At 55.7% G+C, this 27231-nt stretch overlaps 1 protein-coding gene and 1 long non-coding RNA gene across 3 annotated transcripts; one reads left to right on the top strand and one right to left on the bottom strand.

Annotated features, from left to right (window-relative positions):
- Window positions 1-606: 606 nt before the first annotated feature.
- On the bottom strand, window positions 607-16532 carry LOC309658670. 2 transcript variants are annotated; one of them, XR_014262363.1, is made up of 4 exons: window positions 14584-16532; window positions 9810-14419; window positions 2255-2329; window positions 607-774 (listed from the first exon to the last, which is right to left on the bottom strand). It is a non-coding gene; the product is annotated as an uncharacterized lncRNA (long non-coding RNA). The 2 variants fall into 2 exon arrangements; XR_014262362.1 differs by having other exon boundaries at window positions 9810-16532.
- On the top strand, window positions 4517-23531 carry LMNA (lamin A/C). Its single transcript, XM_082456679.1, has 12 exons — window positions 4517-5117; window positions 16541-16697; window positions 18030-18155; window positions 18416-18586; window positions 18789-18914; window positions 19448-19668; window positions 19762-19984; window positions 20415-20522; window positions 20631-20750; window positions 21181-21270; window positions 22060-22329; window positions 22605-23531. The coding sequence occupies exons 1-12, from the start codon at window positions 4762-4764 to the stop codon at window positions 22629-22631; spliced, it is 1995 nt and encodes a 664-aa protein (XP_082312805.1). The 5' UTR covers window positions 4517-4761; the 3' UTR covers window positions 22632-23531.
- The last annotated feature ends 3700 nt before the right edge of the window (window positions 23532-27231 follow it).

The following is a 27231-nucleotide window of genomic DNA, read 5'->3' as shown; positions in this document are numbered from 1 at the left end:
AGGTCATAGTCAACCTCTCGGAGTTTTGGGGTTTTGGTATATATTGATAAAATGCAGATAATAATACCTCCCTCATAAGGCTAAGGTGAAGATTAAGTGGGATCACCCACACACAGCCCCTAGCCCAGTGCCTGGTACATGGCAGCCACTTAAAGAACAGGCAAGTCCCTCCACTCTCAAGGTTATAATAATCACCTGTGCACAAGTGACTCAGCAGTTCAACAGGTGTTTAGTACTAGACCCTGTGACCAAAGAATGAATAAGACAGGGACCCTCCCTCAAGAACTCACTATAAAGGGATCCTCAAACCATGGCCTTGACTCTCCAAATTAGCCCCCACTCCCTAGACCCTCCTCCAAAGAGTTACCTCTTCCCACCCCTATGGGGGAGTATAACTGTCTCCCCAGTGGCCTAGGACCCATTCGAATCCTCCTCTCTCTCACTCCTACCTGTCCAGGATTATAACCGGGTGGGTAAGTGCTTGGCTTTCAGAGTCAGGTCCACCTGTATTACAATCCCAGTTCTGCTACTTACCATATGAACTTAGATAAGTGGTTCTCAACTGGAGGTGATTTTCCCCCACAGGGGACATCGGCACTGCCTGAAGACTTTTTAAAAAAAAAATTTTATTTATTTATTTGGCTGTGCTGGATCTTAGTTGTGGCACACGGGATCTTCGTTGCTGCGTGGAGGATCTTTAGTTGCGGCATGCGGGCTCTTGTAGTTGCGGCATGCAGGACCTAGTTCCTTGATCAGGGATCGAACCTGGGCCACCTGCATTGGAAGTGTGGAGTCTTAACCACTGTACCTCCAGGGAAGTCCCCTTCTCTCCTTCTTGACCCCAGGCTTATCAAGCAGCAAGAATCCTCTCTCGCAGGCCCCATCCCTGAACCAGGCGGCTGCCTCCCATCTCCCCCTTCTCTGGTCCTGGTCCTGCCTTTCCTCCCACACTTTCCTGCCTCACCTCTAGTGTCTCCCTGCTCAGCTCAGCTGTGCACCCTCCTCAGCTCTTTCCCGCTTCAGCACCTCTACACAGACTTCCTCCCTGCACCAGTCCACCCCTACTCCTCCCACACGTCCCGACAAAGTGCCATAAGATAGTGAAGTCCTGGACCTGGCTGCCTCGTCCAAGTTCTGAGCTCGGCCTGTTACTGTTTAGTTTTGGGAAAGTCAGCCTCAGCTGTGAAACAGGGAAATAATCTGCAGCCCATAAGTTGGTTTTGTGGAACGAAATTGAGAATGTATGTGAAAACATGCAACTATAAAGTGCGTCAAAGTGTAAGTTACCCAGTTTGTTGAGCATTATCCCACTTTATATTTTATTTTCATAGCACTTAACCACCTTCTAACAAACTATAATTTTGTCTTTTATTTATGGACCATCTCCCTCCACTAGGATGTCAGCCTCATGAGGGTAGGGATTTTTGTCTGTTTTATTCACTGCTGTCTCCCAGTGTCTAGCTCAGTGCCTGGCACACAGTAGGTGTTCAATAAATGTTGGTTGGATGAGTGAATTCACTATCTATGGATAAGGCACTTCTGTAAAGCCCGAAATCTACCTCCTCCAAGAAGCCTCCCTTTAAATGCATGTTACTTAATCATTGCAGCATCCCCATGCTGCAATGGGGAAACTGAGGCTGAAAGAAAAGAAATAACTTGCCCAAAGTCAGTCACCTGAAAAAGTGGCAGGACCAGATGCATTTGTTCATTTAAGAAACACTGAACACCTCCTGTATGCCAGGCTCTGGGCCAAATATTAGGGACACAGATGGACAGGATTTGGTCCCTCCTGTCCCTCACAGCACTTTTGGGAGGCAGGGTCAGAGGAAGGCCCAGGATGCTATGGGAACAGAGGGGGTTCCCCCTCCAAGGTCATTGGTCTTCAAGACAAGTGCCCCTCCACTGCCCAAACCACGCCTTGGACTCAACTATATTCTGATATCACTTATTAATGTTCCAGCTCCCAGCTTCTGGGATCCATTTGGAATTCATTATCCAGTTAAGGGTTCTATGCTGCTCTTTAACCACTTGTGCTTGGTTTTGCCTTGCCCTCTGTTTTCCCTACCAGTGGGCAACTCCCTTGAGAGCAAACATAGTAGCTCAGCCCCCACGTCTTTGATAGCCACACTACCCATGTTACAGATGAGGGAACCGAGGCCCAGAGAATTCAGTAGCAGACCTGTCATCACATAGCAAGTGAGAGATAAGATTGGAACCTGGTCTCCACCCAGTCACAACTTCCCCCAATCCTCACCCCCAGCAGGCTCCGCTCCTCTGGACCTGGCCTTCCCTGCTTTCTCCTGCTTCTTCTGGGACTGGTGATCTACACCTGGCAGCAAGAGAGCAGATGATGGCATTTGGGATTCAGAGTTAGGATTGAATATTCAAGATAAAGTCCCTCTGAAGTTCACGTTTAGGATTGAGGCCATTGTGGTGGTGGTAAGGTGGGGGGACCCTTTGGAAAGGTCCTAGAGTGAAATTTAGGGTGAGTTCCCCCCCTTCTTTCTCCTGCCTCTTTTCTCCAAAGATGGGGAGGTCTGGGCTAGGAAGGGTTAAGTGTGGTTTTGCTTCCCCAGCCAGGAGGGGAAGCCAGGCCAGGCAGGGACTGGGGGCGGGGGTGAGGGGGGGCGGGGGGACGCTCAGTGGAGTGGGGGCTAAGGCAGTGGGAACAGCCGGTGTCCCGCATGTTTCATTGGCACACCCACCGCGCCTCTGCTTTTGGTTTGGAGAGCACAAGAGGGAGAAACAGAACAAGGCTTTTTGTTTTGTCTGGGAAGCTGAAGGTGAGTGCCATGCCCTGGGGGAGACGGCTGCAAGGAGGGGAAGCCATATCCTGAGTCCCTCAACTGGGTGCATCCTGGATACTCACCACACTGCCAGTCACCCCCCTAGAGATGGGAACCTAAGCATCCCCTTCCCGGTTCCTCTCCTTGAATACTCAAGAGTCCCTGCCTTAATCCCACTCCAGCCCCTTGTCCCTCTAAAGCCAGCTCCAGAACCCAGAACAGAGGACCTGTCCAGCTCTGCTTCTCTTGCGTATCCTGATATCCTGGAGCTGTAGGAGTCAGCAACATAATTTAATTTCCCCAGTTGCTCATCAGAGAATAAGCTGTAGAGGCCACAGGGGCAGGGCAGGAAAGCACATGGGTTCTGGAGCCTCAGCCACTGCCACCTCTTAGGATGAGATGGTTGGTGGGGCCAGGGCTAGGATAAGGGGAGGGGAGTAGAAGGCTGATTAAAGGGGTCTTTGGTGAGTCCTGAGGATGGAAGCTCCAGAGCCTGGGGTGGGGAAGCCTGGGGACTTGGGTGATCCTGTTTTGTGAGAAGGCCTGGCCCCTCCCCAGAGCCAGTGGCAAAGCAGACCTGGCCAGAGAGGAATGTAGAGATAAGTGCAGTGCTGGCCCTGCAGCCAGCAAGGTTGTGGGAGTCTTTGCTGTCCCTACCTCTCACCACCCCTTCTCTGGCTGAAACCGGGATAGAGACCCAACATTGGCTGTCCAGCCCCCAGCCCTGCTCCCCCTTTCAGGCCCCTCTGGGAACCACAAAAATCTGGGACCTGGTGTCCTGGCAATGTGATGAATGCATGCACAGCTCTGGTATCTGTTTTAAATTATCCATTAAAATAAGTACAGTCCTGGAAAAAAAAATAAGTACAGTCTTGGAGTTGGTGGGGTGGGGTGAGGAGTAGAAAGGGACTGAAGGGGGAGGAACCCAAGGCAGGCTCTTTTTCCAATTGCTTGAATCCAAAGGAAAGGGGCAGGAGATGGGCAGTGCCTGGGTCCAATTCTTGGCCTTCTCTGGGGCCTGTGGCTTGTTCCTTGGGTCTAAGACCCAATGGTTGGTTTTGAAGGCAGATTAAATTGGGGCAGAAGATAGGAAAAGAGCGACTCCAAACTCCTGGTCCCCGCCCCAAGTTTGAGGGTGTAAAAGGAACTCAGGATCCAGAACTTTGCTGCAGCCCTCCCTCCAACCACCCCAGGGAACCCAGGCATTCTTCCCCACCCCACCCTGGCATCCTGAGATGCAGCTTTGAATGGACTGCCCACATGTTGGGGGGGGGCGCGGGGTAGGGGGTGACTCACTATCACTATGGGGAGGAAAGGGGGAGCCAGTGGTGGAAGAAGAGTGAGTCACCCTGATGGTCACCAGCCTTAGCCCTCCCCCTACTTTCCTGGATCTGCCTGCCTGGCACCCTCCCTTGCTTTACACCCACTTTCCCTCTCTCCCCCGCTCTTTGCCCACCCACCCTCACCCCTTGGCTCTGCCCTCTACCCCCGAAGCCCTGAGGCAGTGGGGGCAAGCTTGCAGCTTGGAGCGCTGAGCAGATAGGGACCTAGACGCGAGCTTCAGCTAAGCCTCGGGCACGCGGGGGTGCGCGCGAGAGGGTGGAGCCCTACTCCGCCACCACCGCCGGGTGGTCCTCTCCCCTCCTCACCCCTCCCGCCCCCCCCAACCCCCCGTGGGTATGCGACGGCCCCTTTAAGAGCAGTGGCCCCTCCTCCCATTCCCTAGACCTATTAGAGCCTTTGCCCGGGCGCCGGTGACTCAGAGTGATCGCGGGAGCGCCGCATCCATACCGGCCAACCCAGATCCCGAGGTCGGACAGCGCCCGGCCCAGATCCCCACGCCTGCCAGGAGCCAGACGAGAGCCAGCTAGCCGGCCGGCGCGCTCCCACCCCGAGCAGTCTCTGTCCTTCGGCCCGAGCCCCTTGCCCTTCCCGGGACCTCTGCCCCGCGGGCAGCGTTGCCACCCTGCCGGCCATGGAGACCCCGTCCCAGCGGCGCGCCACCCGCAGTGGGGCGCAGGCCGGCTCCACCCCGCTGTCGCCCACCCGCATCACCCGGCTGCAGGAGAAAGAGGACCTGCAGGAGCTCAATGACCGCTTGGCGGTCTACATCGACCGTGTGCGCTCGCTGGAGACGGAGAACGCAGGTCTGCGCCTTCGTATCACCGAGTCTGAGGAGGTGGTCAGCCGCGAAGTGTCCGGCATCAAGGCCGCCTACGAGGCAGAGCTCGGGGATGCCCGCAAGACCCTCGACTCGGTGGCCAAGGAGCGCGCCCGCCTGCAGCTGGAGCTGAGCAAAGTGCGCGAGGAGTTCAAGGAGCTCAAGGCACGGTGAGTGCGCCCAGGTGGCGGCGTGGGGCCGGGAGAGGCGCAGAGAGGGCGGGCGGACTGTCGCCCTTGCCGAGCTCCAGGCGGCTGATAACTTTGCGTTATAGTCTCCTCCCTCACCGGAACCGCCCCCAGCGGGTGACTGGCAGTGCCAAGGGAAATTGTCAAGACAGGACAGAGAAGGGAGGGGTCTCTGGGAGAGGGTAGGATATATAAGGTAACGGCGCGGGCAGCAGGGCCAAGTAGGAGCTGGTGGCAGGTCCACATTCTGTCAGGGTGGGATTTGCCAGTCATTTGGGGCCTGGGGGAGAGTCTTGGGCAAAGCGGAACTGGCCCTGCCAGGTCTAAGAAATCTGGACACCCAGGACACTTTGGAGTGGGTGAAAGGGTCCTGTTAGAACTTGCTTGGCAGGCTTGGCACTGTGCCAACTTTGCCCAGCCTGGCTGTGAACACATGACACCCACTAAGACAGGGTTCCCAAGCTGGCAGATGTCCAGTGGTGCTGGAGAGAGGTCACCAAAGCAGGGTGACCCCCTTTTTCCCCTGCAGGGGCATGGCGATGGCCCCCTCGGCACGACCCTTACCTGGGTTCTCCCTAAGAGTTGGGAAGCTCTACCTTCACTCCCTACCTGTCTGGGACCTTCCCTGGACTCTGACAGGCCCACCAAAGATCTCCAGGAGAGCGGCTTCCCCACAGCTCTCACAGCCCTTGGCCTGCTTGGCCCAGGAATGCAAGGGAGGGAGGGAGACAGAGGGCAGAGGCTCCCAGCTCAGGAAGTTGTGCTATGCCCAGGTCTGCCTCCCCCCTTCCCCACCTCCCCCCATCTCACCCTCACCCTCTGCCTGGAGTCTTCGAGGGTTGGGGGCTTGTTGCTCCCTGCCTCCCTCCTTGGGGTGAGCCGCTTTCATTTTCCCAGCCAAGCTGAGCAGCCTTTGCTCTGGCCCGTCCTCTCAGCCGCTGACTTTTTGTTGTTGTTGTTTTTCTTTGCCTTGTTCAACTACCAGAATACAGTGACATTTTTGAAATCCAGCCGTTGGAAGCTTCAGGCCACTCCTACCTTACCCATCCCTGCCCCACTCTACCGCACCCTACTTGGCTCCTCCCTCTTTTCTAAAAAGGCCTTTGGAGCTGGGAAGTTTAGGCCCTCTTCAGCTCCCCAAGAATTTGTTTTCTATGAAGACCTCAGCCAAAGAGCACTAAAGGTGCTTGGAGATCCCTGGCTGGGGTGGGGGTATGGTTTGACTTTCCTTCTTTCCCTTGGCATCATCTTCTCCAGACTCATGCTCTTCTCAGGACCTCTGTGTATTCTGTGCTCTTTATACCCCTTCGTGAGCCCCTAGCCCCAGGCACGGTGGGTGTGGCAGATCCATCATCCCCTTGTGAAGATTAGATGGAAATTGAAATTGTGTGGAGAGGCAGGGTGACTTGCCTGCCGCCCCCCACTCTGGCTGTGCCTTGTGGGGATCTCAGTTCCCCGGCCAGACCAGGGATCGAACCCGGGCCGTGGCAGTGAAAGCCCAGAATCCTAACCACTAGGCCACCAGGGAACTCAGGGTGACTTTATTTCTGTTGAAAGGGATCACTGCTGTCATTGTCCACTAGTGATATGCATAACTTAGCAGGACAGACAGGAGGCAAGCTAGGGGAGTCCCAGAGAATTAGTGTTCTAAACTAGTCCACTCAACTACCAAACTACTACCTTGCAGATCCCTGTGAAGGGCATTGTTAGCAGATCTTTTTCTGGGGAAGGCGTTGATCAGGGAACAGAACAAGTGGAGTCTATGGTCTCTCGCTAACCCAGCCACGCCAGTCTGTCTCCTCTGCCTCCTGGTGCAGCTGTCCGGGCCTGGGACACCAGGCGGGTGTGCACGCACGTGGGGCAGGGCCGGGGGTGGTGTGTGTACTTGTTATATTTAGCCACCTGCCTCTCCTCTCCCCCACTCATCCTGGCTGGGGAGGCTGGGCTTCCGGAAAAGGAAAAGAGGGGGTGGGTTTGCACACCTGGATCCTAGGCTGATGAGAGGCAGGGTGGAGACAAAGAGGGCTCAGATTGGGGTTTCTGTCCTGTTCTATGTCCTCAGTGGGAGGAGCAAGGATTTGTTGCTCCCTTTTGCGTCTGCTGTGCTCAGGGTGAGGTGCAGAGTAGAATGAAGAATTTGGGAGAGGAAGAAAGGCATTGTCCTAACTCCTCCCACTAAAGCCTAGAGAGAAGGTGTTGCCTGGTTTAATGTTTAGTTAGAGCTCAGAGTTCAGGGCCAGGCTTTGGGTTGGGATGCAGAGCTGTCTGTAAGATCTTGTGGGGATCCCTGGCCCAGCCTGGGTACCTTGACCACACCCAGGGGTTTGGGGCACCCTCTCATCAGGCTGGGTTACAGGCTGCAAGCAGAAACACTACCCCCTCCCACAAACACATACACACATCCTCTCAATTCTGGAGCCCCAGGGATTTGGACACCTAAGTGCGGGAAGAATGAGGAGGTTAAAAGCATCAGGGAAGGCCTGCCTGGGGTCCAGGCTTGGAACTAGGCCCCACCCCAAGCAGGACAGCTGGGTGGATGACTCAGATGCTGCCCCTCTCTCTCCCACCCTGGTGGCTTTACAAGAGACAGCAAGAGACAGGGTGGAGACAGCAGATGTCTTAAAGGGAGGGATGGGGGCCTGAATGTCTGCATCTTCTGCTCCCCGCTCCCCACTGCATCCTGGGACCCTTTTCTACCTCCTTCCTAAGGTTGTTCTGGTGGTGGTCTGGAACCGGGACTCCTGACAGGCAGTATGCACAAGTAGTTCTAGAGTTGAGTCTAGAGTTATGGGCTTGGGCTGCGGGACGGTGCCAGGGTCTGTGTCTTCCCACGCGGAACTGGTGGAGGAAGGCTGAGTCAGAAGTGGGGAGATCCCAGCCCCACAAAGCAGAAGCGTCTCTTCCCCCGCAGACAAGGCCTGGGTGCTCGACGACTTCCTGAATTGCCCGCCTTTTGCGGCCCTGGTTGGGACAGGCAGGGACCTGCCAGGCCCAGGTTCATCCAAGCTCTCATCAGGATAAGAAAAGCAAAAGCCAGAGAGGTGCAGAGGCTTGTGCCATGTCACACAGCAAGGGAGTGACAGGTCAGGACTTGAGCACAGGCCTTCTGATTCTTAGTTATGTGCTCGTACCATTAAACCTTAATTCTCTAGCTTAGGGGACAGGCTGGAGGATCTGGAAGGCGGGTTGGGATGACTGAGGCGCACTCCTGCAGTCTGGAGATTCTGCTCTGGGACCAGTGTTGTCTTAATGTTCTGCTGTCCTGCAGGGCCCGTTAACACTTGATCAATAGCGTTTGCCACATCCCATGCCTGGAAAGACCCAGGACCCTGCCAGGCCATGGATCATGAGACAGAGCTCAGGGAGGCTGGTGATTCCTGTCTTGAGACTGTCTTGGGACTTGTCATGGGAATTATCTACCTGGATCTGCAGGAGGCTGTGCCCTTTGGCAGATACATAAGGATAACAGGGACGGAGGCCTTCGAGGACACCTGGGCCCCAGTCCTCACCTGAGGGAGCTCCTGGTGTCATCTCTTCCCCCACCCCCACCCTGAAGTCCACATTCTTATTCAAACGGAAAGAAGAAGGTACAGCTAACCCTGGGGGCTGAGCAGTAAGTACTTAAGGAGCCCAAGAGAAACAAGAAAGACAGTAATTCCTGCCAGGGCCCCTGATTGCCTTCCCACGGATTGATGCCCCCGGCCGGCCGGCACATCCCCTGGCCTCCAGGAATCTGAGACTTACTCTTGCATGGGACGTGCCCATTGTCCCCACTCCCAGTCCCACCCCCAGTGATTCAGTAGCTCAGTGTCAGGGCTGAAGGCAGGGACAGCTGTGGGGACAACTGGTAGGAGATGCCTTTACCTACCAACTGTGCCCTGTGCTCCCCCTCCCTTGCTTCCCTCCTCCCCAGGCCCTGACCACCTCTAGCAGCTGCAGCAGGCAAGACCAGGTCTGGCTCAGAGGCCCAGTGCAGTTCATTCCATTCTCACCTCCGTGAGCCCCACCCTGTGTACTGAAGATGACACAGGCCAAGCTCTAATATTCTTGGAGATAGCGGGAAAGAGGTTCTTTGGGGAAGGTTGCAGCATCTCCTACCGCTTAACAAGAGGCAAGGTGGTCCACCAACAAAATGACAGGTAGTAGGAGGTAGCGGAAACAGCCCTGGCCCTTGGTGTCCTTAGTTCTAGGCTTGGCCCTGCCGCTAAATTGCTGTGTGACCTTGAGCAAATCACCCCCCATCTCTGGATTTCCCTAGCTATAAAAGAAAGGGGTTAGGGCCAAAGGTCTCCAGAGATCCCTCCGGTTCCAAAGTAGTACAATGACCCACAAAGTGAGAAAACAGTCCTCTAAAATACCACACTATAAGTATGAAAATCGAATATAATTAATAACCAATGCTATTTACAATAGAAATATTTCCCACAAGCTTGGAATTAAAAGTACTAACACCCTCTTCTCTTTCTCAGAGAAAGTTTGTGAGAAACAGTTAACTATTATGGCATTACATCCTTGGCTTATGCTTTGTTTTTACTGCTAGTAGGAAAGGACACTACGTTTTTAATGCGTCTCCCTCCAGGACATGTCATGTAGGCTGTATCATGCAGGAGAGGGAGAGTCCCATGGACCTGTGTTGGGGAAGAAGGGAGGCTCTGGGTCAGGCAGGACTGTTACCTTAGTGCTGGCCAGGATTAGACAGCATGAGCCCAGAATCAGAGGAAGGTGCAGGGGTGACCTTGAACTGCCCATCTTCTATCCTTCCTGCACCCGCAACCTGAGGCTGGGCTGTGAGGAAGTCTTGGCCCTTAACAATCTCTCAAGGAAGGGGACAGTTTGGGAAGGAGGCGGGTCAGGGTGCGGGAGGCAGGAGCTCCCCCTGCCCGTTTGTGGGAGAGGAAGCTTGAATCCTGCCTGTCGAAACCAGGAATAATTCTGGCTGGAATCCCAGGCCCAGCAGAGGAGCTGAGTCACGGTAGAGGGCAGAGTAGAGAGTGGACGGGAGACCCTGAACTTGTCCAGTCAGAGAAGAAAAGGCAGAGAGATGGCCTTTTATTGAAAACTATGATTGGTGTTCTTGTTAAGTGGCAGCAAGAGGGATGAGGGTCTGAATCAGATGAGGGACAGATGGAGGGGAGCAGATCACAGGAGTCCCTTTAGGGACTGGCTCAGGGGAGTTAGAGACCCTTAATTTCAAGGGTCCCAGACCTAGGCAGTTGAGAGGGGACTGTTTGGGATTGCCAAGGCACCCCCTTCCTCCTCCCGAAGCTCCAACGCTGCCACCCTCTGCTGGCTGGGAGAGAGCATTGCATCTTCCCAGGCTGGAGCTGGAATGCAGTGGTACCAGAACTCCTCGGCCCTCCCCCACTTCCTCTCTCCATTTTGGGGTGCGGCTCCCACCCCCTTCCCGCTGTTGTCAGGGTTAATAACCATGAGCCACCAGGTGGAGGGTTAATACGTCCTAAGAAGGGACTGCTGAGTCGCCTTCTTGTAGGGATCCCCTAAATGTCCCACCTTTTGGCCAGTGGCCTCCCTCCCTCCCACCTCCAGGACATCCTACCTTTTCCCAGGCCTTCCATCTCCCCTCCATGCCCCTACTTCTTTTGGTCTGTCCCCAGGCCTCAGCCCTGCATTTTTATGACAACACAGGAATAATTTCTGGAGAAACAGGCCAGGAAGAAGGAAAGTGGAGTTTGGCACGGGACCTGGAGGGAGCGGTTGGTCAAGAAGCCCGCTGCCTGTTGTCCAGGACCCCAGTGCCCTGGCCTCTGGCCGCAGGCCTCTCCTGCCTCTGCACAATGCCACGTTGATACACCCAGCAGCTGTGACTCAGGCCTGGCCCCCTGCCAGTCCCAGCGCCTCTGCTGGAGTTGCGTCTGAATGTGTCAACAGGCCTCCTGTCCCCCTTCTCAGCACCAGTTCCCCCATCCCAACCCTCCCTCTGCTTGGAATTAGACCTGGCTTTGTCTGGGGCGAAGACAGCTGGGAGCCTGGTGGCTCTGGAAGGGGATCTGAGGACCCTCAGACACCGAGCATATGTAGCAGGTGTCACGCCCAAGGGAGGCGTGCGGAAGCAGAGCCGTGCCTGCTGTGGGTGCATGTGCCTGTGTGGGGAGGCCCATGCACCCACATACTGGGGGTCGACCTCTACCATGTGCTTTCCAGGTGCAAGACATTCAGAACTTCACAGGGTGGCGTTTGGGGGAGGTTCAAGGGGCTTCTAAGTCCCTGGAACACCTGCCCGCCTCAGTTCCTCTCTTCAAGGTCTCCTTTCCAGAGAGGGCTGGTGCCTTGAATGACAGAGTGGGGAACCAGTTGTCCCAGCCTATCCACGTCCTGCCTATACCTGAAAGTGATGGCAGACCCACAGATCAGCCAAGAACCCAAGCAGTGGTTACTTTCAGGGGTGGGGGACCATCGAACTTCATGGCTCCACACACAGCTGTGGGAGCAGCTGATGTTTGAGGGCTGCTTCACTAAGTGTCTGTATCATCACCCTCAGACTGGGGTGGCTCCCAGCAATTGAGCAGAAGTCGAAGTGTCTTCCAGGCTCTCTTCCTGGGTGTCTCTGTCTACTTTCTGCGCCCCCTGTGTGTGTCATGCCATTTTCTGTGTCTGTCTCCATCTGTTGTGAGTGTCCTCAGGTGACCGGGTGGGCAGGGTTTTAGGGTCTGAGCCTGCTCTTCTTCAGGCCTTGGTTTCCCCATCTGTAAAAGGGCAGGAGTTGGTCCAGGAGGAGGTCCCCCTAGAAGCCTTGAGCTCCTCCTAGTCTCAGGGCATTTGGGGACATACAGAAAAAGCCCCGAGACACACTTATTACTGGAAAGAGAATAAACCAGCAGATAAAACAACAGCTGAACGCACTTGGAAGAGGAGAGAAGGCTGGGACTGGATCTGGAGGCGCAGGGCTGAGGCGGGGCTCAAACGGAACGGGGGGCGTGGATTTGGATAGGTGGAGGGAGGGAAGGATACATTTCAGTGGGGGGAGTTGCTGGAACAAAAGGAGGAACGTGCGGCCGGCTTGGGGTGGCCGTTGGAGACGCCCCATCACCTGGCAGGGAGTCAGCCTGGGCAGAGGTCTAGACCCCTGGGAGGAGAGGGGAGAACTCTCGCCAAGCCAGGAGGGCTGGGACTCGCTGCTCTGCCCCCAGCCCTGCTCTGCCCTGCCCAGCCACAGGGGGCTCCCTTTCCTGTGAGGCAGGAGACTCTCGGGGGCTCAGGGCCCTTTGTGCGCCTGCCTCCCCTCCCCCTCCTCCCGTCTCCGACCCGCAGCGATGGGGAACTCGGAGGGCCGGTGAGGCTAGGGCGTGGCCAGTGAGGGGACAGGGGCGGGTCTGAGGGAGCCCCGGCTGGGCTGGTCCGGCTCCTCCACCACCCCCTTGGCCATCTGCCCCTCCCACTTCTTATTTTTAGCCCCAGCCTGTTATCGCTGCTCCTCTTGTCTCTTCCTCAGCCCAGCGGAGGAAATGGGGGCCTCTCCCTCAGGCCTAGCAAGTTGCTCCCGGCAAGCGGGCCCAAACAGGCCTGCGGCCGGCCCTGGCTTCCATATCTGGCATCCGAGCTGGGCTGAGGAGGGTGACTCAGCGGGCGGGTCAGCGCCTGGCCCAGTGCCCACCTCAGCCCCTTTGCTGTGCTGCGTGCCTTTCTCCCCCCACCCCGCACCCCCCCCCCCCCAGGGCAGCCCCCAGAGTCCTGGCCTGCAGTGGCCCTGGAGCCTGGCTTCCCTATCCCACCAGCCAGCCTCAGCGTAACAGAGCCCCAGCCTGGGGCCACACACGCGCCAGCTCCCAGGTCTCATTTCTACCTTACTCTTTTCCTCTCTGCTCCCCTGCCCTCCCCCACCCCACTCGTCCCTCCTTCTGCGATCAGATTTGCCAGACGTGGGAAGAGTTAGAAACAGGATGCCCAGCCCTTCTTGCCTCATGAGCCTGCTGGGATGGAGCCACTCCTGTGTGGGAGGAGCCTGGCGGATGGGAGGGAGAAGCCGGCAACCCACTGGCATGGCACGGGGCCTGGGGCAGGACGTGGGTAAAGCCAGGGCCTCCCCTGTGAGCACCAGAGGATTTCCCCGACCCCTGCCAGGGTATTGTGTGCTTGAGGATGAGTCACCTGTGGAGCCCCTGGTTCCCACCCTTCCAGCTCCCCTTGCCTGCCCCACCCTGTCCTCCCTGCCCTAGCTGTGGGGCAGCAGTCAGCATGTGCCCGGCTTTCCCACCGCCAACCCCCAGTGGACTCAGGCACGGGCAGCAGCACCACTCTGGGGCTGAACGCCTGGCCGGTGTCTGCTTGGGGTCCCTGCTAGGGCTGAAGACCCCAACTAGGGAAGAAATGGCATTTGGAGCTGGTGGTCAGGCAAGACTGGGGAGGAGGTTGGAGAGGCACTGGGTTCCGCACTGCCACCCCCAGCCATCTCTTGGGGAGTGCTTGTGGCTCCCTGGCCACAGAGCTCCTGAGGTCTGAGTCATGCGCCCATGGGTGATAGCAGCTGCTTCCCCACAGAGGGGAGCTCCCCAAACACGGCTGAGAAAACCACAAAGGCTCTTCCTTGCTTCCCTCTCTTTGCTTGGGGTTTCCCTCATCTGCAGGGTGTCTTAGTCCTTTCATCGCATGTCTTTTAAGCGCTAATCAAAGCCTCCAAGAGGGGAAGGAAAATCGCCCCCTTAATTTCTCTGGAGGCCATTATAGCACGGGAGGTGGAGCAGTACAGCAGTGATTTCCAGCTCTGCTCCCGACTTGCTGCAGGACCCTGGAGGGACCCGGGACATAGCTCTCTGTGCCTGTTTCCTCAATCACGTAGTATTAGCACCTATCTCAGTAGGGAAGCTGTGGACATTAAGTGAGTTAATATTATAATATTTAGAGCAGTGTCTTGTACGCAATTAGGTGTGTTTGCTGTCATATGATTATTAGTATTAGTCTGAGTATTAGTATTAATATTAGTATTACTACCACCCCACCTTTGGGAACAGTAGGAACTGAAGAGGTTATACTGAAGGACAAAATCCTGCAGTTGTCAGGCTGTGAGCCCCCGAGGGCAGGGACCATGCAGCGCCGTTGTTTTCCTCTGTCAGTGCTGCGTTGCACTGCCACAGGAAAGGTATTTCCAAGGAGAACTTCTGAAGTTCCTCTTCTGGTGTCTGAGGAGGCCAGGGAGGCGGGACTAGGGAAGAGACACCCTTGAGATGCCTTCCGAAAGCATCACAGCGCTCCTTCCTGCTTCTCCCAGCTCAGGCTGGCTGGGTCTGGGAGCCCTCTTTCTCCTGCTGGCTTCTCTGCTCTCTCTAGACCTGTGGCTTAGGAGGAGGAGGAGGGGGAGGAGGGAGGGGAGGGGGAGGAGGGAGGGGAGGGGGAGGAGGAGGAGTCCTGATCAGCAGCCAGAATTGACTGTGACCGCCCCCCCCCCCCACCAGTCCCCATAGCTGCTTGCTGTGCTTGACACTGGGTCACTCACCTTCCTCCTCTGTGCTTCAGTTTCCTCATCTGTACAAGGAGGGGGTTAAGCTGAACATATGCTCAGCTCCTTCTAGTTCTCTAAATTCTGAGAGCCTCCCAGGATGGCCAGCTGCAGCCGTTAGCCTGCAGGGTAGAGAGGCCTCTTGGCTGGGAAGTCCCTGCCAACCTTGGAGTCAGCCCAAGGGGCTCGGAATCTATGTCTGCTGCGTCGCTTCGCTTTACCAGCGGTTTTTCTTCTTTTTTCCTCCTCCCCCTGCAGCTGCCTCAGCTTCGGAAAAGTTCTGAAGTCATGGAAAGTTGGGGCTATGCTCCCAGCCAGGGGCTGGGCCGGATGGCAGCCAAAACCTGAGCTGGGTTTTGACTTTATTTTTAGCTTTTCTGGCTGAGACGGAGGAGGGGAGACATCCTCCAGATCTGGAAGGGCCTCTTTTCACAGGAGACAGACACTGTTGCATTAAACAGCTTGTTCTGAGATGGGGCCAGAGGCCTGGACAGAGCAAGAGTGCAGGCCGGGGGTACTCCCCCCAGGTCTTCGGGTCCTTCCCCTGCCTGTCTGGGCGTTGCTCTGCCCCCTCCCAGTGGAGCCCAGTTGGAGGGGAGGTGACTCCTGTTTGAAATCTAAGCTGGTGGCAGGAGAACACCATCTCAGTCTTGGGCCCTCCCTCCAGAGCTGCCTCCAGTCTAGCCTTCTCCATCCTGCTTCACAGTGAATTGTTGGGTCTCCTGGAGCTGAGGGCTTTGGTGGCAGGAGAAAAATGTTGGCAGGGCCACTTTTCTCCTTTCCAGGATAGAATTTGTTCCCCCTGCCCACGTTTGGTTTTCCTTTTTTCCATCTGCCATGGTGGGTTCATGCTTGAAGTCTGATGAGTTACAGATGGCAACTGGGACCAGGCCCCTTGGCTCTTTCCTTCCACTCCCTGGGTCTAGTGGTTTCTCTCACCACACATTGCTGAAGGGGTCATTACAACTGAAAAGTTTTTGGGTTCCCCAGAGGTCTTTAAGAAAATAGGATCCCTCTATTTCTCTAGGTCACTCTCCAGCAAAAATCATCAGCGGCCCAGAAAGGGAAGGGAGGTGGCAGAGGCAACCCCTGTTTGGTTGGTTCTAGCTAAAGCTTTACCCAGTTTGAGGAGTGGGGAGGTTCAAGGCTGGAACCCAGATGGACCTGGAGGCCTGGGGGTCACATCTGGAGCCAGATGCTGAGGCCTGTGGTCGATGCGTCAGGCTCAGCATTCTCAGGCTCTGATGAGGCCCAGAGGGAGGGAGGCTGGAACCCCTGTGCTCTGCCCAGATCAGGGGACCCACACTGGGTCTGAGAAAGGGAAGGGTCAATACCATGCCTGGGTGTCCTCATCCCAGGTCTCCCTGAGCTTTAACCAGACTTTCTCTCCCAGCAGTCTCCGGGTGTGTAAAAGGGACTAGGGGAGGTGACAGACACCTTTAGGTCTCAAACTGATAAGTGTTAGGGACACACAGACCCAAGGCCTAGGAGCCTGGCTGTCTGACTACCCACAGGGAAGGAGGCTTGGCTGAATGGAAGGTGGGTGGAGTCGGGGGAGAAGGTTAAGGCCCTCTGTGGGAAGGGGCAGGAGACAAAGGTGGCTCTGTCTCTTTGGGAAGGAATGGCAGGGGAGAGAGGGAAAAGCATTCATCTCACGGGATCGAGCTTTGCCCTTGGCCCCAGGCACGTTCCTGAGCACTGAGTCATGGGAAGGGTGGAGAAGCAGGAAGGGGGTTTTGGGGACCTTGGGAGAAGTGGGAGTCCAGCCCCAGAAGCAGGCAGATGCAAACAAACCAAAGCCAAGGATGCCCTCCCCTGGCAGTTTGAGGGATAGCAGAGCCAGGCCCCACAGCTGACCTCCCGGAACGTGACTTCTCTCTCTCCCTGGGGGACCTGGCTCTCTCTAGGAACACAGACTCCTCCTCTTAAACCCACTCTTCCCTGGCTTCTTTAGCAATACCAAGAAGGAGGGAGACTTGATGGCTGCCCAGGCCCGGCTCAAGGACCTGGAGGCTCTGCTCAACTCCAAGGAGGCCGCACTGAGCACTGCTCTCAGTGAGAAACGCACGCTGGAGGGCGAGCTGCATGACCTGCGGGGGCAAGTGGCCAAGGTGAGGCCTGCCCGTGATGCCACCTGACACCTCTCCCCCCTCCCCTGCCAAATGCACACTCACTCTTCCACCCCAGGCCCCCTCAGGAGGTGCCCGGTCTGACCTGTCACATGGCATCAGAGCCATTCCCACGTCCTACCATCGTTGCGCCCATCCAAACCATATTGCATCCTCCTTTGCTGCCCATGGTGTCTAGCACGGTGAATTTAAAAGAATCCACAAGCCATTTCCATTTAACTTTGCAATGAATTGTGCCTGGCCCTGGATCCCTCCCGGTTTGGCCCTGCTATAGAGAGCCATGACCTCTCTGGGAGGCAGGAGAGGATGTAGACTGTCCTCAGAGCCCTGATCGGGAGCTGATGGTCGATCACATATGGATGCATGTTCTCAGTGCTCAGCAGGTAGACGATGGTCTTTACTTTCAAAACACTTTGCTATCTATTCTAGCCTCTAATCTCTCATGTTACAAGCTAAGGAACAGAATCAAAGAAGCTGGCTTGTTCCCAATCTCACAGCCACATCTGCTCAGAGCAGGGCCAGGACTAGAGACAGTCACCAAGCTTCTGTCCTGGGCTCTCTTCCCTCCCAGGCCCTGCCGCCACGGTACACCGTGGAGAGACCAGGAGAAGCCAGCAGGTTGACAAGAAAACCAAGGCTGGGCCATTCTCCTCCCAGGTCCTGCCCGCAGCCCTTCCCAGCTGCACTGCCCAGCTTGTGCTTTCTAAGATGAAGATCTAAGACAGGTGCCCCCCTGCTCGATATTCAGAGGATTGTTTCGTGGCAGATAACGGCGCATCTCTCCATGATCAAGCCCCTGCCTTCCAGTCTGGCCACCTCTGCTGTCACTCTACCCCCTGAGCCCTGTCCTTCAGGCTTCAGCAGTACTGAGCCTTCTGGAGATCCTGAAGTGCACATGTGTGCCTTCATCCCTCTGTGCCTTTGCACTTGGCTCCTGTCTGCCCCACTCACCTGTCCTTCAGATCTCAGCCTCTTGGAGGCCTTCCCGGAAGCCCCCTCTACCACCCCAGGCACACTTCGGTTCCTTCCCTCATATTCCTCTGTACTCTGGACATACTTCCTTTATAGCAATTGCTATGTTGTGCCAGAGAAAGGAGGCACTGTCTTTTTTTTTCTTAGCACAGTACCTACCCAGAGTCATTACTGTGAGGGAATAAATATATTATTACCTCTGTGGGTATCCAAGGCTCTCACTCCCCTAGACCTGTTTCTGCACATATAAAGGGATATGCTGGCCACAGCCCACTTCTCAGCTTCCTTCCAGCTCTGATGTCCTATGATCCCTCTCCCTGACCTCTGGCCCCTTCCTCTCAGCTCGAGGCAGCCCTGGGTGAGGCCAAGAAGCAACTTCAGGATGAGATGCTGCGGCGGGTAGATGCTGAGAACAGGCTGCAGACCCTGAAGGAGGAGCTGGACTTCCAGAAGAACATCTACAGCGAGGTGGGAACTGTGCCCTGCAGACCAGAGGACCAGGGCTGGGTGGTGACAGACGTCAGAGCTGGGGCTGGGGGATCAGCTGTGTGTAGAGCTCCCTGCCTGGCTCCCTTGTACTAGTGGATGGGGAGTTGGGGGGTGGCCAGCCCCCAGGTTAAAGTGGGGCTTTACAGTGACTCCGTTCAGGGTTAGGATTGGGCCGGGAACTTGGGTTTCATCCTTGAAGGACTAGTTCTGATTTTGGTCTCTGGGTCCAACCCTTCCAGGAGCTTCGTGAGACCAAGCGCCGCCATGAGACGCGCCTGGTGGAGATTGATAATGGGAAGCAGCGTGAGTTTGAGAGCCGGCTGGCGGATGCCCTGCAGGAGCTGCGGGCCCAGCACGAGGACCAGGTGGAACAGTACAAGAAGGAACTGGAGAAGACCTATTCTGCCAAGGTGCTCATTCTCCCGTGGCTCCCTTGCTGCCTCTGCCCCCAGCAGCCCTCCACCCACCCACCCTGAGATGTCCTGTGGGAGATCAGGAGGACGGTGGCAGGAGCTCAGGGTATCCGGGACCTGAGGCTGCAGCAGTGATGCCCTTCTCAGGTCCCTCCCGCCTTTGGTCGCTGCAGCCCTAACCCTGTGTCCTCCCCTCCAGCTGGATAATGCCAGGCAGTCAGCCGAGAGGAACAGCAACCTGGTGGGGGCCGCCCACGAGGAGCTGCAGCAGTCCCGCGTCCGCATCGACAGCCTCTCCGCCCAGCTCAGCCAGCTCCAGAAGCAGGTGATGCCCCCACCCCGCCCCTCCCCCTTCAGCCAATAGTCTGGGCAGGATGTCGGGTGGAAGTCCTGAGGAGGGGAGGGTAGTGGACAGAACATGCCCCCAGGACCACAGGCTGAGTAAGAAGCCTAGGATTTGGAGTCAGATGACCTGTTTGCTGTTCCAGGACTACCTCTTATCTTGCTTCTCAGAGCCTTGGTTTTCCCATTTGAATATGGAGATCATTCTTATCCTCCCTAACTCATAGATCTGCCACGAGACCCAGTGTGAGGTGTTAAAAACATCAATATTCTTCTAGCTGGCTGTGCCACTTGTGGCAGAGGAAATAGGTTCTAGCCTCAGATTAAGAGATTTCAGGTGGATATTGAGAAGGACTCCCCAGTCATTGCCAGCCAGCCGAGGCCACATGAGAGCCATAAAAGGCTCTGATGGGAGCCTGGAGATCCTGGGGAGGATAGCTGGGTGTCCCCTGCCCCTTACGTCTCCATACTTGGGGCCCTTGGGAGCTCATCAGACCCCTGCCCCCTGTCACCCAGCTGGCGGCCAAGGAAGCAAAGCTGCGGGACCTGGAGGACTCGCTGGCCCGTGAGCGGGACACCAGCCGGCGGCTCCTGGCGGACAAGGAGCGGGAGATGGCGGAAATGCGGGCAAGGATGCAACAGCAGCTGGACGAGTACCAGGAGCTGCTGGACATCAAGCTGGCCCTGGACATGGAGATCCACGCCTACCGCAAGCTCCTGGAGGGCGAGGAGGAGAGGTGGGCTGTGCGGGAGTCGGGGAGGTGCTAGCGGCCGCCTCCGGCCTGCCACCGGCCTTGACTAGGCCCCCCACCCTGTCTCCCCTTCCGCAGGCTACGCCTGTCCCCCAGCCCCACCTCGCAGCGCAGCCGCGGCCGGGCCTCCTCCCACTCGTCCCAGACACAGAGTGGGGGCAGCATCGCCAAAAAGCGCAAGCTGGAGTCCACGGAGAGCCGCAGCAGCTTCTCCCAGCACGCTCGCACCAGCGGGCGCGTGGCCGTGGAGGAGGTGGATGAGGAGGGCAAGTTCGTACGCCTGCGCAACAAGTCCAATGAGGTAGTCCCCCAGGTTGGGTCTAAGAGAATGCGTCCGGGTTAGGGAGAAAACCTGGAAAGTGAAGGGATGGAGTTTGCGGGGAGGGCCGTGCCTCGAATCAGAGGCAGACCAGGGCAGTGTGGGTATCTCCTCCGCACTCTCGTTCCAGTTCTGGCTACGGGACTCATCCGTGGCAGTGAGACCTTCGGCAATTTATTTAACCTCTCAGAGCATCGGTTTCCTCATCTGCAAAATGGGCATAATAATAGTCCCTAACCCTTTGAATTCTTGGGAAGATGAAAGTACTGAGTGTGTTTGGCACAGCATAAGAGCCCATAGATGTAGCTATTATTTATCCTTGAGGGGGAAGGCAGTGAGGGGCGGAATAGAGTGAGATAAACCCAAGAGCCTGAACGAGCCTCCCCCAACCTTCCCCTTCTCTCCCTGGCAGGACCAGTCCATGGGCAACTGGCAGATCAAGCGCCAGAATGGAGATGATCCCCTGCTGACCTACCGCTTCCCGCCAAAGTTCACTCTGAAGGCTGGTCAGGTGGTGACGGTGAGTGGCAGGGTGTTTGGGACTCTGGGGTGGCCTCGGGTGGGGATGGGTTGGCCTGAGGATGGGAGTGCTGGAGTGAGCATCCTTCTCTAATTCTCCCTCCCCCAGATCTGGGCTGCAGGAGCTGGGGCCACCCATAGCCCCCCTACCGACTTGGTGTGGAAGGCACAGAACACCTGGGGCTGCGGAAACAGCCTGCGCACGGCTCTCATCAACTCCACTGGGGAAGTGAGTATGCTGCAGGCTGGCCTCTTACTGGACAAAGCTCCCCTGATGGCCAAAGTAGGAGCCAGCTGCCCCCAACCCAAATGGGCCAATTCAGGGCCACTTTCTCCCAGCTCTCCTGTGCAGTCTCAGGCCCCAAACTCTCCACCCAGTGTGCAGACCCAAAGCTGCCTCCCCCAGCAGCAGGAGGGGTGGAGGTTAGACAATGAGGATTGTTAAGGCAGACCATGCTCCTACCCAGAGAGTTTGACAGTGTCACCCTGGGGTAGAAACAAGTTCCTTAGCTCTGGTCCCCCAGAGGACAGAGTAAGCAGCAGGCTGGACAAAGGGCAGACCACTCGAAGGTTCTTAGGTGGTCACTGGGTTGGGTATGCTGCACACTCCTCCCCTGGCCCTGAGCCCCTAACCCCTGGGGCTCTCGTATCCCCGGCAGGAGGTGGCCATGCGCAAGCTGGTGCGCTCGGTGACTATGGTTGACGATGACGAGGATGAGGATGGAGATGACCTGCTCCATCATCACCATGTGAGTGGCAGCCGCCGCTGAGGCCAAGCCCACGCTGGGGCACCCAGCCAGGCCTGGGGACAGCCTCTCCCTGGCCACCCCGTGCCCAAAAAATCTTTTCATTAAAGAATGTTTTGGAACTTCACTTGCTGCCCTGGCTTTTCTTCTCTCTCCTCCCTATACCTTGAACAGGGAACCCAGGTGTCTGGGTTCCCTACTCTGGTAAGGAAGGGAGTGGAACTTTCTGATGCCATGGAGTCTTCCCATGGGAGCAGTGGACAAGGGTCTGGATTTGTCTCCTGGGACAGGGATGGGAGGACAGATGTGGGGCACCCAGCCCTGCCTCTCTCCCCCAATTTCTGTTGCATGCATCTCCTTTCTTGTCTCCTCCCCATTCCTGTCACCTGCATGGCCTCTCATCTCCCCCATTTTTCCTGGGAGAACGGTCTCTCACCCACCCCACTTCCCAATTAATTTTGCATGCCTGCTGCTCTACAAGCTTGCTCACTCTCTCTCCTTTCCCTCTTAAGCTCAGAGTAGCTAGGACAGAGTCAGAGCCACAACTCCCATTCCCTGTCTTCTGTCCCCAAGTCTTCCTGACCCTGCCCCCTTTCGTGTCTTCCCTTCCCAGCCCCGGCCCCCTAAGCCCTATCGCCCACCCGCCGTTAGGTTAGGTTAGGTTACTTGAGCGCAGAACCCCACCTTCCCGCCTGGCAACTGGGAGCCTGCAGCAGCGCGGAGCCTGGGTGTTGGGCCTGAGCAGTCAGTCTCAGACTCGCCGTCAGGCCTGAGCCTTGTCTCCCTCCTCAGGGCTCCCACGGCAGCAGCTCGGGGGACCCCGCCGAGTACAACCTGCGCTCGCGCACCGTGCTGTGCGGGACGTGCGGGCAGCCTGCAGACAAGGCGTCTGCCAGCAGCTCGGGAGCCCAGGTGGGCGGATCCATCTCCTCTGGCTCCTCTGCCTCCAGTGTCACAGTCACTCGCAGCTACCGCAGTGTGGGGGGCAGTGGGGGTGGCAGCTTCGGGGACAGCCTGGTCACCCGCTCCTACCTCCTGGGCAACTCCAGACTCCGAACCCAGGTGAGTTGTCCCTCTGCCTCCACACCCTCACAGGCAGGGGGCCCTGGTCCCTGAGGATTAGGGTGGCCCTGTGGGGGGAGAGCCTTCTCTTCCGCAGCCCGGGGGAGTGGGAGCCTCCTTCCCGAAGCCCAAGATCCTAGACGGTCGCTCCCGCGTCCTGCCCCTCCTGTCTGAGCCCCAGATTGGAGGGCAGGGGCGGGGCGGGGGGTAAGGGGAAGGAGGGTACCGGCCAGGTGCTGCCGCTCACACCTCTCCCCTTCTCTCTTCTCTCTTAGAACCCCCAGAACTGCAGCATCATGTAATCTGGGACCTGCCAGGCAGGGATGGGGGCGGAGGCCTCCTGCTTCCTCCTCACCTCATGCCCACCCCTGCCCTGCCCCTCCTGGGAAGGGGCTTGAAGCCAAAGAAAAATACCCCTTTGTTTTTTCTTCTATGTTTTTGTTTTTTTCTAAGAGAAGTTATTTTCTACAGTGGTTTTATACTGAAGGAAAAACATAAGCCCCCCCCAAAAGCGCATCTATCTCAATCCCCCCCTTTTTTTCCCTGCTTCTGGGAAGCTCCATATCTGCCTTAAAACCAAAGAGGGAGCCAAGGGAAAGGGATGCTTTTTACAGAGCCTAGTTTCTGCTTTTCTGCCCTGCCTGCTGCCCCCATCCCGGGGACCCTGTGACATGGTGCCTGAGAGGCAGGTGTGGAGTCTTCTCCGCCAGCCTCCGAGGGAGTAGGGCTGAGCCAGGCCCCTGGGCCATCCCCCATCGTTCCACTACACCTGGCTGAGGCTCCTCCGCCTGCCCCGCCCCCAGTTCCCCCCTGCCCCCAGCCCCGGGATGACTTGATTCTCCCAGGTACCAGCTGCGCTTGCTTTTTCTGTATGTTATTTAGACAAGAGATGGGAATGAGGTGGGAGGTAGAAGGAGGGTGAAGAAAGGTTAGAATGAGCCTGCCGTCACCCAGCTTCAGAGCCAGGGGTGGGCTCTGCCCAGTCACTGGAGGTCGAAGTCAAGTGGGTGTAGGGGAGGAGGGAGAGGGAGGCTGACTAGAAAGGGGGAGAGCCTGCTGGGGCCCCCCCGCAGAGGAGGAAGGTGAGGAAGGGTGGAGGGTGTGTGGCAGTGGATTTTGGCAAACACTAAGGAGCCCCTTGCCTCCCATTTCCCATCTGCACCCCTTCTCTCCTCCCCAAATCAATACACTAGTTGTTTCTACCCCTGGCTGCTGTGGTGTCTGTCTTTGTTGGTGGGCGTCACTGTGTGTTCTGAGGGGCAGACAGACACACACAGACACACACAGACACACACACAAATGTCGCTCAGTCACCGCATCCTCATGCCACCCAGCCTTGCCCCTGCTCTAGGGGAGATGCGACAAGGCCCTCAGAGCTTCAGATGCACATCTGGGCACCCAGCGGTGGCTGATGGGGAGAGGCTCTGACCTGAGCATTGCCCACCCAGTGCAGGGCTCTCTCTCCGTAAGTCCCTCAGAGAAGCAGAGCCCGAAGGAGAGCATTTCCTTCCAAGCTTTCTTCAACCAGCCAGCACTTAGTGAGCACCTTCTTCGTGCTGTACCCTGAACTCAGCGTGAATACTGAGACATATGATGATATGGACCCAGTTTGAGGGTGGTGACATCTCAGGACCTGGGGCAAGGACAGATGGGGAGGAGGGAATAGAAGCCAGTGAGAGCAGCAGGAAAGGGGCAGGACTGACTTTGCAAACAAGCAGTTAATGTCCCTCTGCGCCACACTACGTGCTCAGCTCAGGGACAGGGAAATGGACAAGACAGTGTGTTCAGTGTCCTCAGGGACCTTACAGTCCACTGGGAGCCAGAAAACGTGGACTGCTGTGGACAAAGGGATGTGTCAGGCAGAGTAGGAGCCTCAGAGAGGGAGGCCTATCATCTGGGGGAATGAGGAGCCCAGACTGAGGGAAAGGGCCCCAAACAGGGAAAATGAGCTATAGGAACCAAACTTTCTCTGGCCCTTTATAAATTCCAAAGCATCTCTGCGCTATTTCATTTGACCCTCATACTGTCTTGACAGGTGGTTGTTGTCCCCTTTGCCCCTGGAAATGGGGACTCAGAGTTAACTCGACAAGACCACACAGCTAGTAGATGGCAGAGAACCCAGGGTCCTGGCTGCAGACCCCTACTTCTGTGACACTATTCTCCCCCTCTGAAAAGAAGATAGTGATGATAAAATATAAGTTTATATTCCCTGGGACAGAGGCGTTGAGCCTGCAGTCAAAAGTCAGTGAGAAGGGGCTTCCCTGGTGGCACAGTGGTTAAGAATCTGCCTGCCAATGCAGGAGACACGGGTTCGAGCCCTGGTCCGGGAAGATCCCACATGCCGCGGAGCGATGAAGCCCACGTGCCACAACTACTGAAGCCCACGCACCTAGAGCCCGTGCTCCACAGCAAGAGAAGCCACCGCAATGAGAAGCCCACGCACCGCGAGGAAGAGTAGCCCCTGCCCGCTCGATGCAACTAAAGAAAGCCCGCGTGCAGCAACGAAGACCCAACGCAGCCAAAAAAAATAGTCAGTGAGAAAAAGAGCATGTCTGGGTTTGTGGGAAAACGAATTGGAGAAAGCAAAATGAATGAGAGGAGAAAAGCCTCTTTAAGTCCTGCTGGAAAGTTCTGGTTCCCCATGGGCTGAAACCAGGTGTCTCTGGGAAAAGGATGCTGAGAGGATGGGGCGTGGGCTTGAGGAAGCGGTGCCTTTCTGAGGTGGGCAGCTTCGAAGAAGGAAACCCTTTCTCAGTCCCAGGTGAAGGCCTCAGGGGTCCCAAGTGGGTATGGGGTCTTGGGCATCATTGGAGTCCGGTATCTCTTCTAAATGAGGGTGTCCACATGGACTTCCCAGGCTGGACACCTGGGGGCGCCAGAGGCCCACCCACGGCGTGGGCTCCCCCCGCCCAGCCCAGCCGGGCCCCGATGGATGGCGCGGGCTCTGAACATAGAAGGCTACGTGGGCACTGTGGGCTGGGAAGCACCAGGACCAGCCGGCAAGGTCCCGGCTCTTGAGGAGGGCAGAGCGATAAGGCAGGTCCGCAAAAGCTGTGGCAAGCCGACCATGCAGTCGAATTGGTAGCTACGACTTAGCCCAGCGGGTGCGTCGCACACGTGGTTACTTCACATGACACTCAGCGGACCACAAATGACTATTAAGAATTTTCTTGCTGTTAATAACATGTAACACATACTCTGTAGTAAAACGGAAAACACAGGTAATTACAAAGAAGAAAAAGATGTCATCCCTTTCAATCACCCAGAGGCAACCCCGGGTGGATTTCCTTGAAGACTTTTTTTTTCTTGAACATATACTTATTGATAGTTTACATAGTTAAGGTCTCACCGTGGTTTAAACTTTGATTCTGCTTTTCTCAGTTAACATGCATAAGCACTTTCCAATGTTATTTCAAAATAACATTGACTTGGGACTTCCCTGGTGGCGCAATGGTTAAGAATCCGCCTGCCAGTGCAGGGCATATGGGTTCAAGCCCTGGTCGGGGAAGATCCCACATGCCGCGGAGCAACTGAACCCATGCCCCACAACTACTGAGCCTGCGCTCTAGACCCCAAGAGCCACAACTACTGAGCCCTCGTGCCACAACTACTGAAGCCCGCGCACCTAGAGCCCATGCTCCACAACAAGAGAAGCCACTGCAAGGAGCCACTGCAAGGAGAAGCCTGCGCACTGCAACAAAGAGTAGCCCCTGCTCGCCATAGCTAGAGAAAGCCTGCGTGCAGCAACGAAGACCCAACACAGCCAAAAATAAATAAATAAAATAAATAAATTTATTAAAAACAATAATAATAACATTGACTCCTTTCCTATCATGTAAGTAATACTTGGCCATTACAGAGAGGGTAGAACAAGAGAAAGAAAAAAATTATAATCATCTGTGCTGCCACTACTCAGGGGTAAACACTATGGACACTATGGGGGAAGGCCTTCAAGCATTTTTTTTTCAGTTTTCAAATATATACATATATTTACAATTTTCTCCTGGCTCTTGTAAATAATGTGTCCTGGAACAGACATCTTTGCACACATCTCTGGGCATTTCCAAGAAATAAATTCCAAGAAGGGGACTAGCTGAGACAAAGGTATACATATTATAAAGGCCCTTGATAATATTGTCAAGTGTCATCCAGAGAAACTGGGTCATTACCATTCTCATCTGCAGCAGAGCCCACTTTTTCCCAAACTCTTCCCAACACCAGGATTTTTGTCAGTTTTAATCTTTGCCATCTTGTTAGGAAAACAATTATGTTCATTAGTGTTTCAAATTGCATTTCTTTGAAGAGAAGTTGAAACCCTTTTTCCATCCACATATATTGGTTTTTTGCATTTCTTCTGGTGTGAATAACATGTTTCTATCCCTTTTGCTCATCTTTCTATTGGCAAGATTATCTTTTTCATATTGGTTCTTAAGATAAGGGAGAAAGTTTTTCCTCTCAATTTTATCTATAGCTATTAAGTCATATGTTTTGCAAATGTATTGTGTTTTTAATGGCTGAATGAATATACAACACTTCATTTAACCACCCCCTCTGGACATTTAGATTAATTCTCAATTTTATGATTGTAAATAATGCTGCAGTGAATGTCTTGTCTTTAAATATTTCAGGTAGTTTCTTCGGATGGAATTCTGATGATTCCCCTGCTGACTGGTCTTTAAATTCATGAGCACGCACCCCTGGGACTCCCTCCCCTGCTATTCCTGTCCCTAGCGCAGTCATCCCTTTTCTCCAGATGACTATTTCATACCTGTCCTCTTTCTTCAGACTTCCCCTCCTCACTCTCAGCTGCTGATCTGCTTCCTCCTTCATTCGAAAAAGACTGCTTTTGCAAGGTCCCCATGACCTGCACGTTGCTAATCCAGCTGCCACTTCTCAGTCTTC

The sequence above is a fragment of the Balaenoptera physalus genome (assembly GCF_965194825.1).
Source record: "Balaenoptera physalus genome assembly, chromosome: 1".
Lineage (NCBI taxonomy): Eukaryota > Metazoa > Chordata > Mammalia > Artiodactyla > Balaenopteridae > Balaenoptera > Balaenoptera physalus.
Note: the sequence above shows the minus strand (reverse complement) of the source record. Positions and strands in the feature narration are given on the sequence as shown.

Bases quoted from the DNA above. Each gene is read 5' to 3' on its own strand.
- LMNA (XM_082456679.1), top strand. From the start codon at position 4,762: ATGGAGACCCCGTCCCAGCGGCGCGCCACCCGCAGTGGGGCGCAGGCC. The intron at 18,915-19,447 runs GTGATGCCCCCA...CCTGTCACCCAG, and splicing joins TCAGCCAGCTCCAGAAGCAG to CTGGCGGCCAAGGAAGCAAA. The intron at 19,985-20,414 runs GTAGTCCCCCAG...TCTCCCTGGCAG, and splicing joins TGCGCAACAAGTCCAATGAG to GACCAGTCCATGGGCAACTG.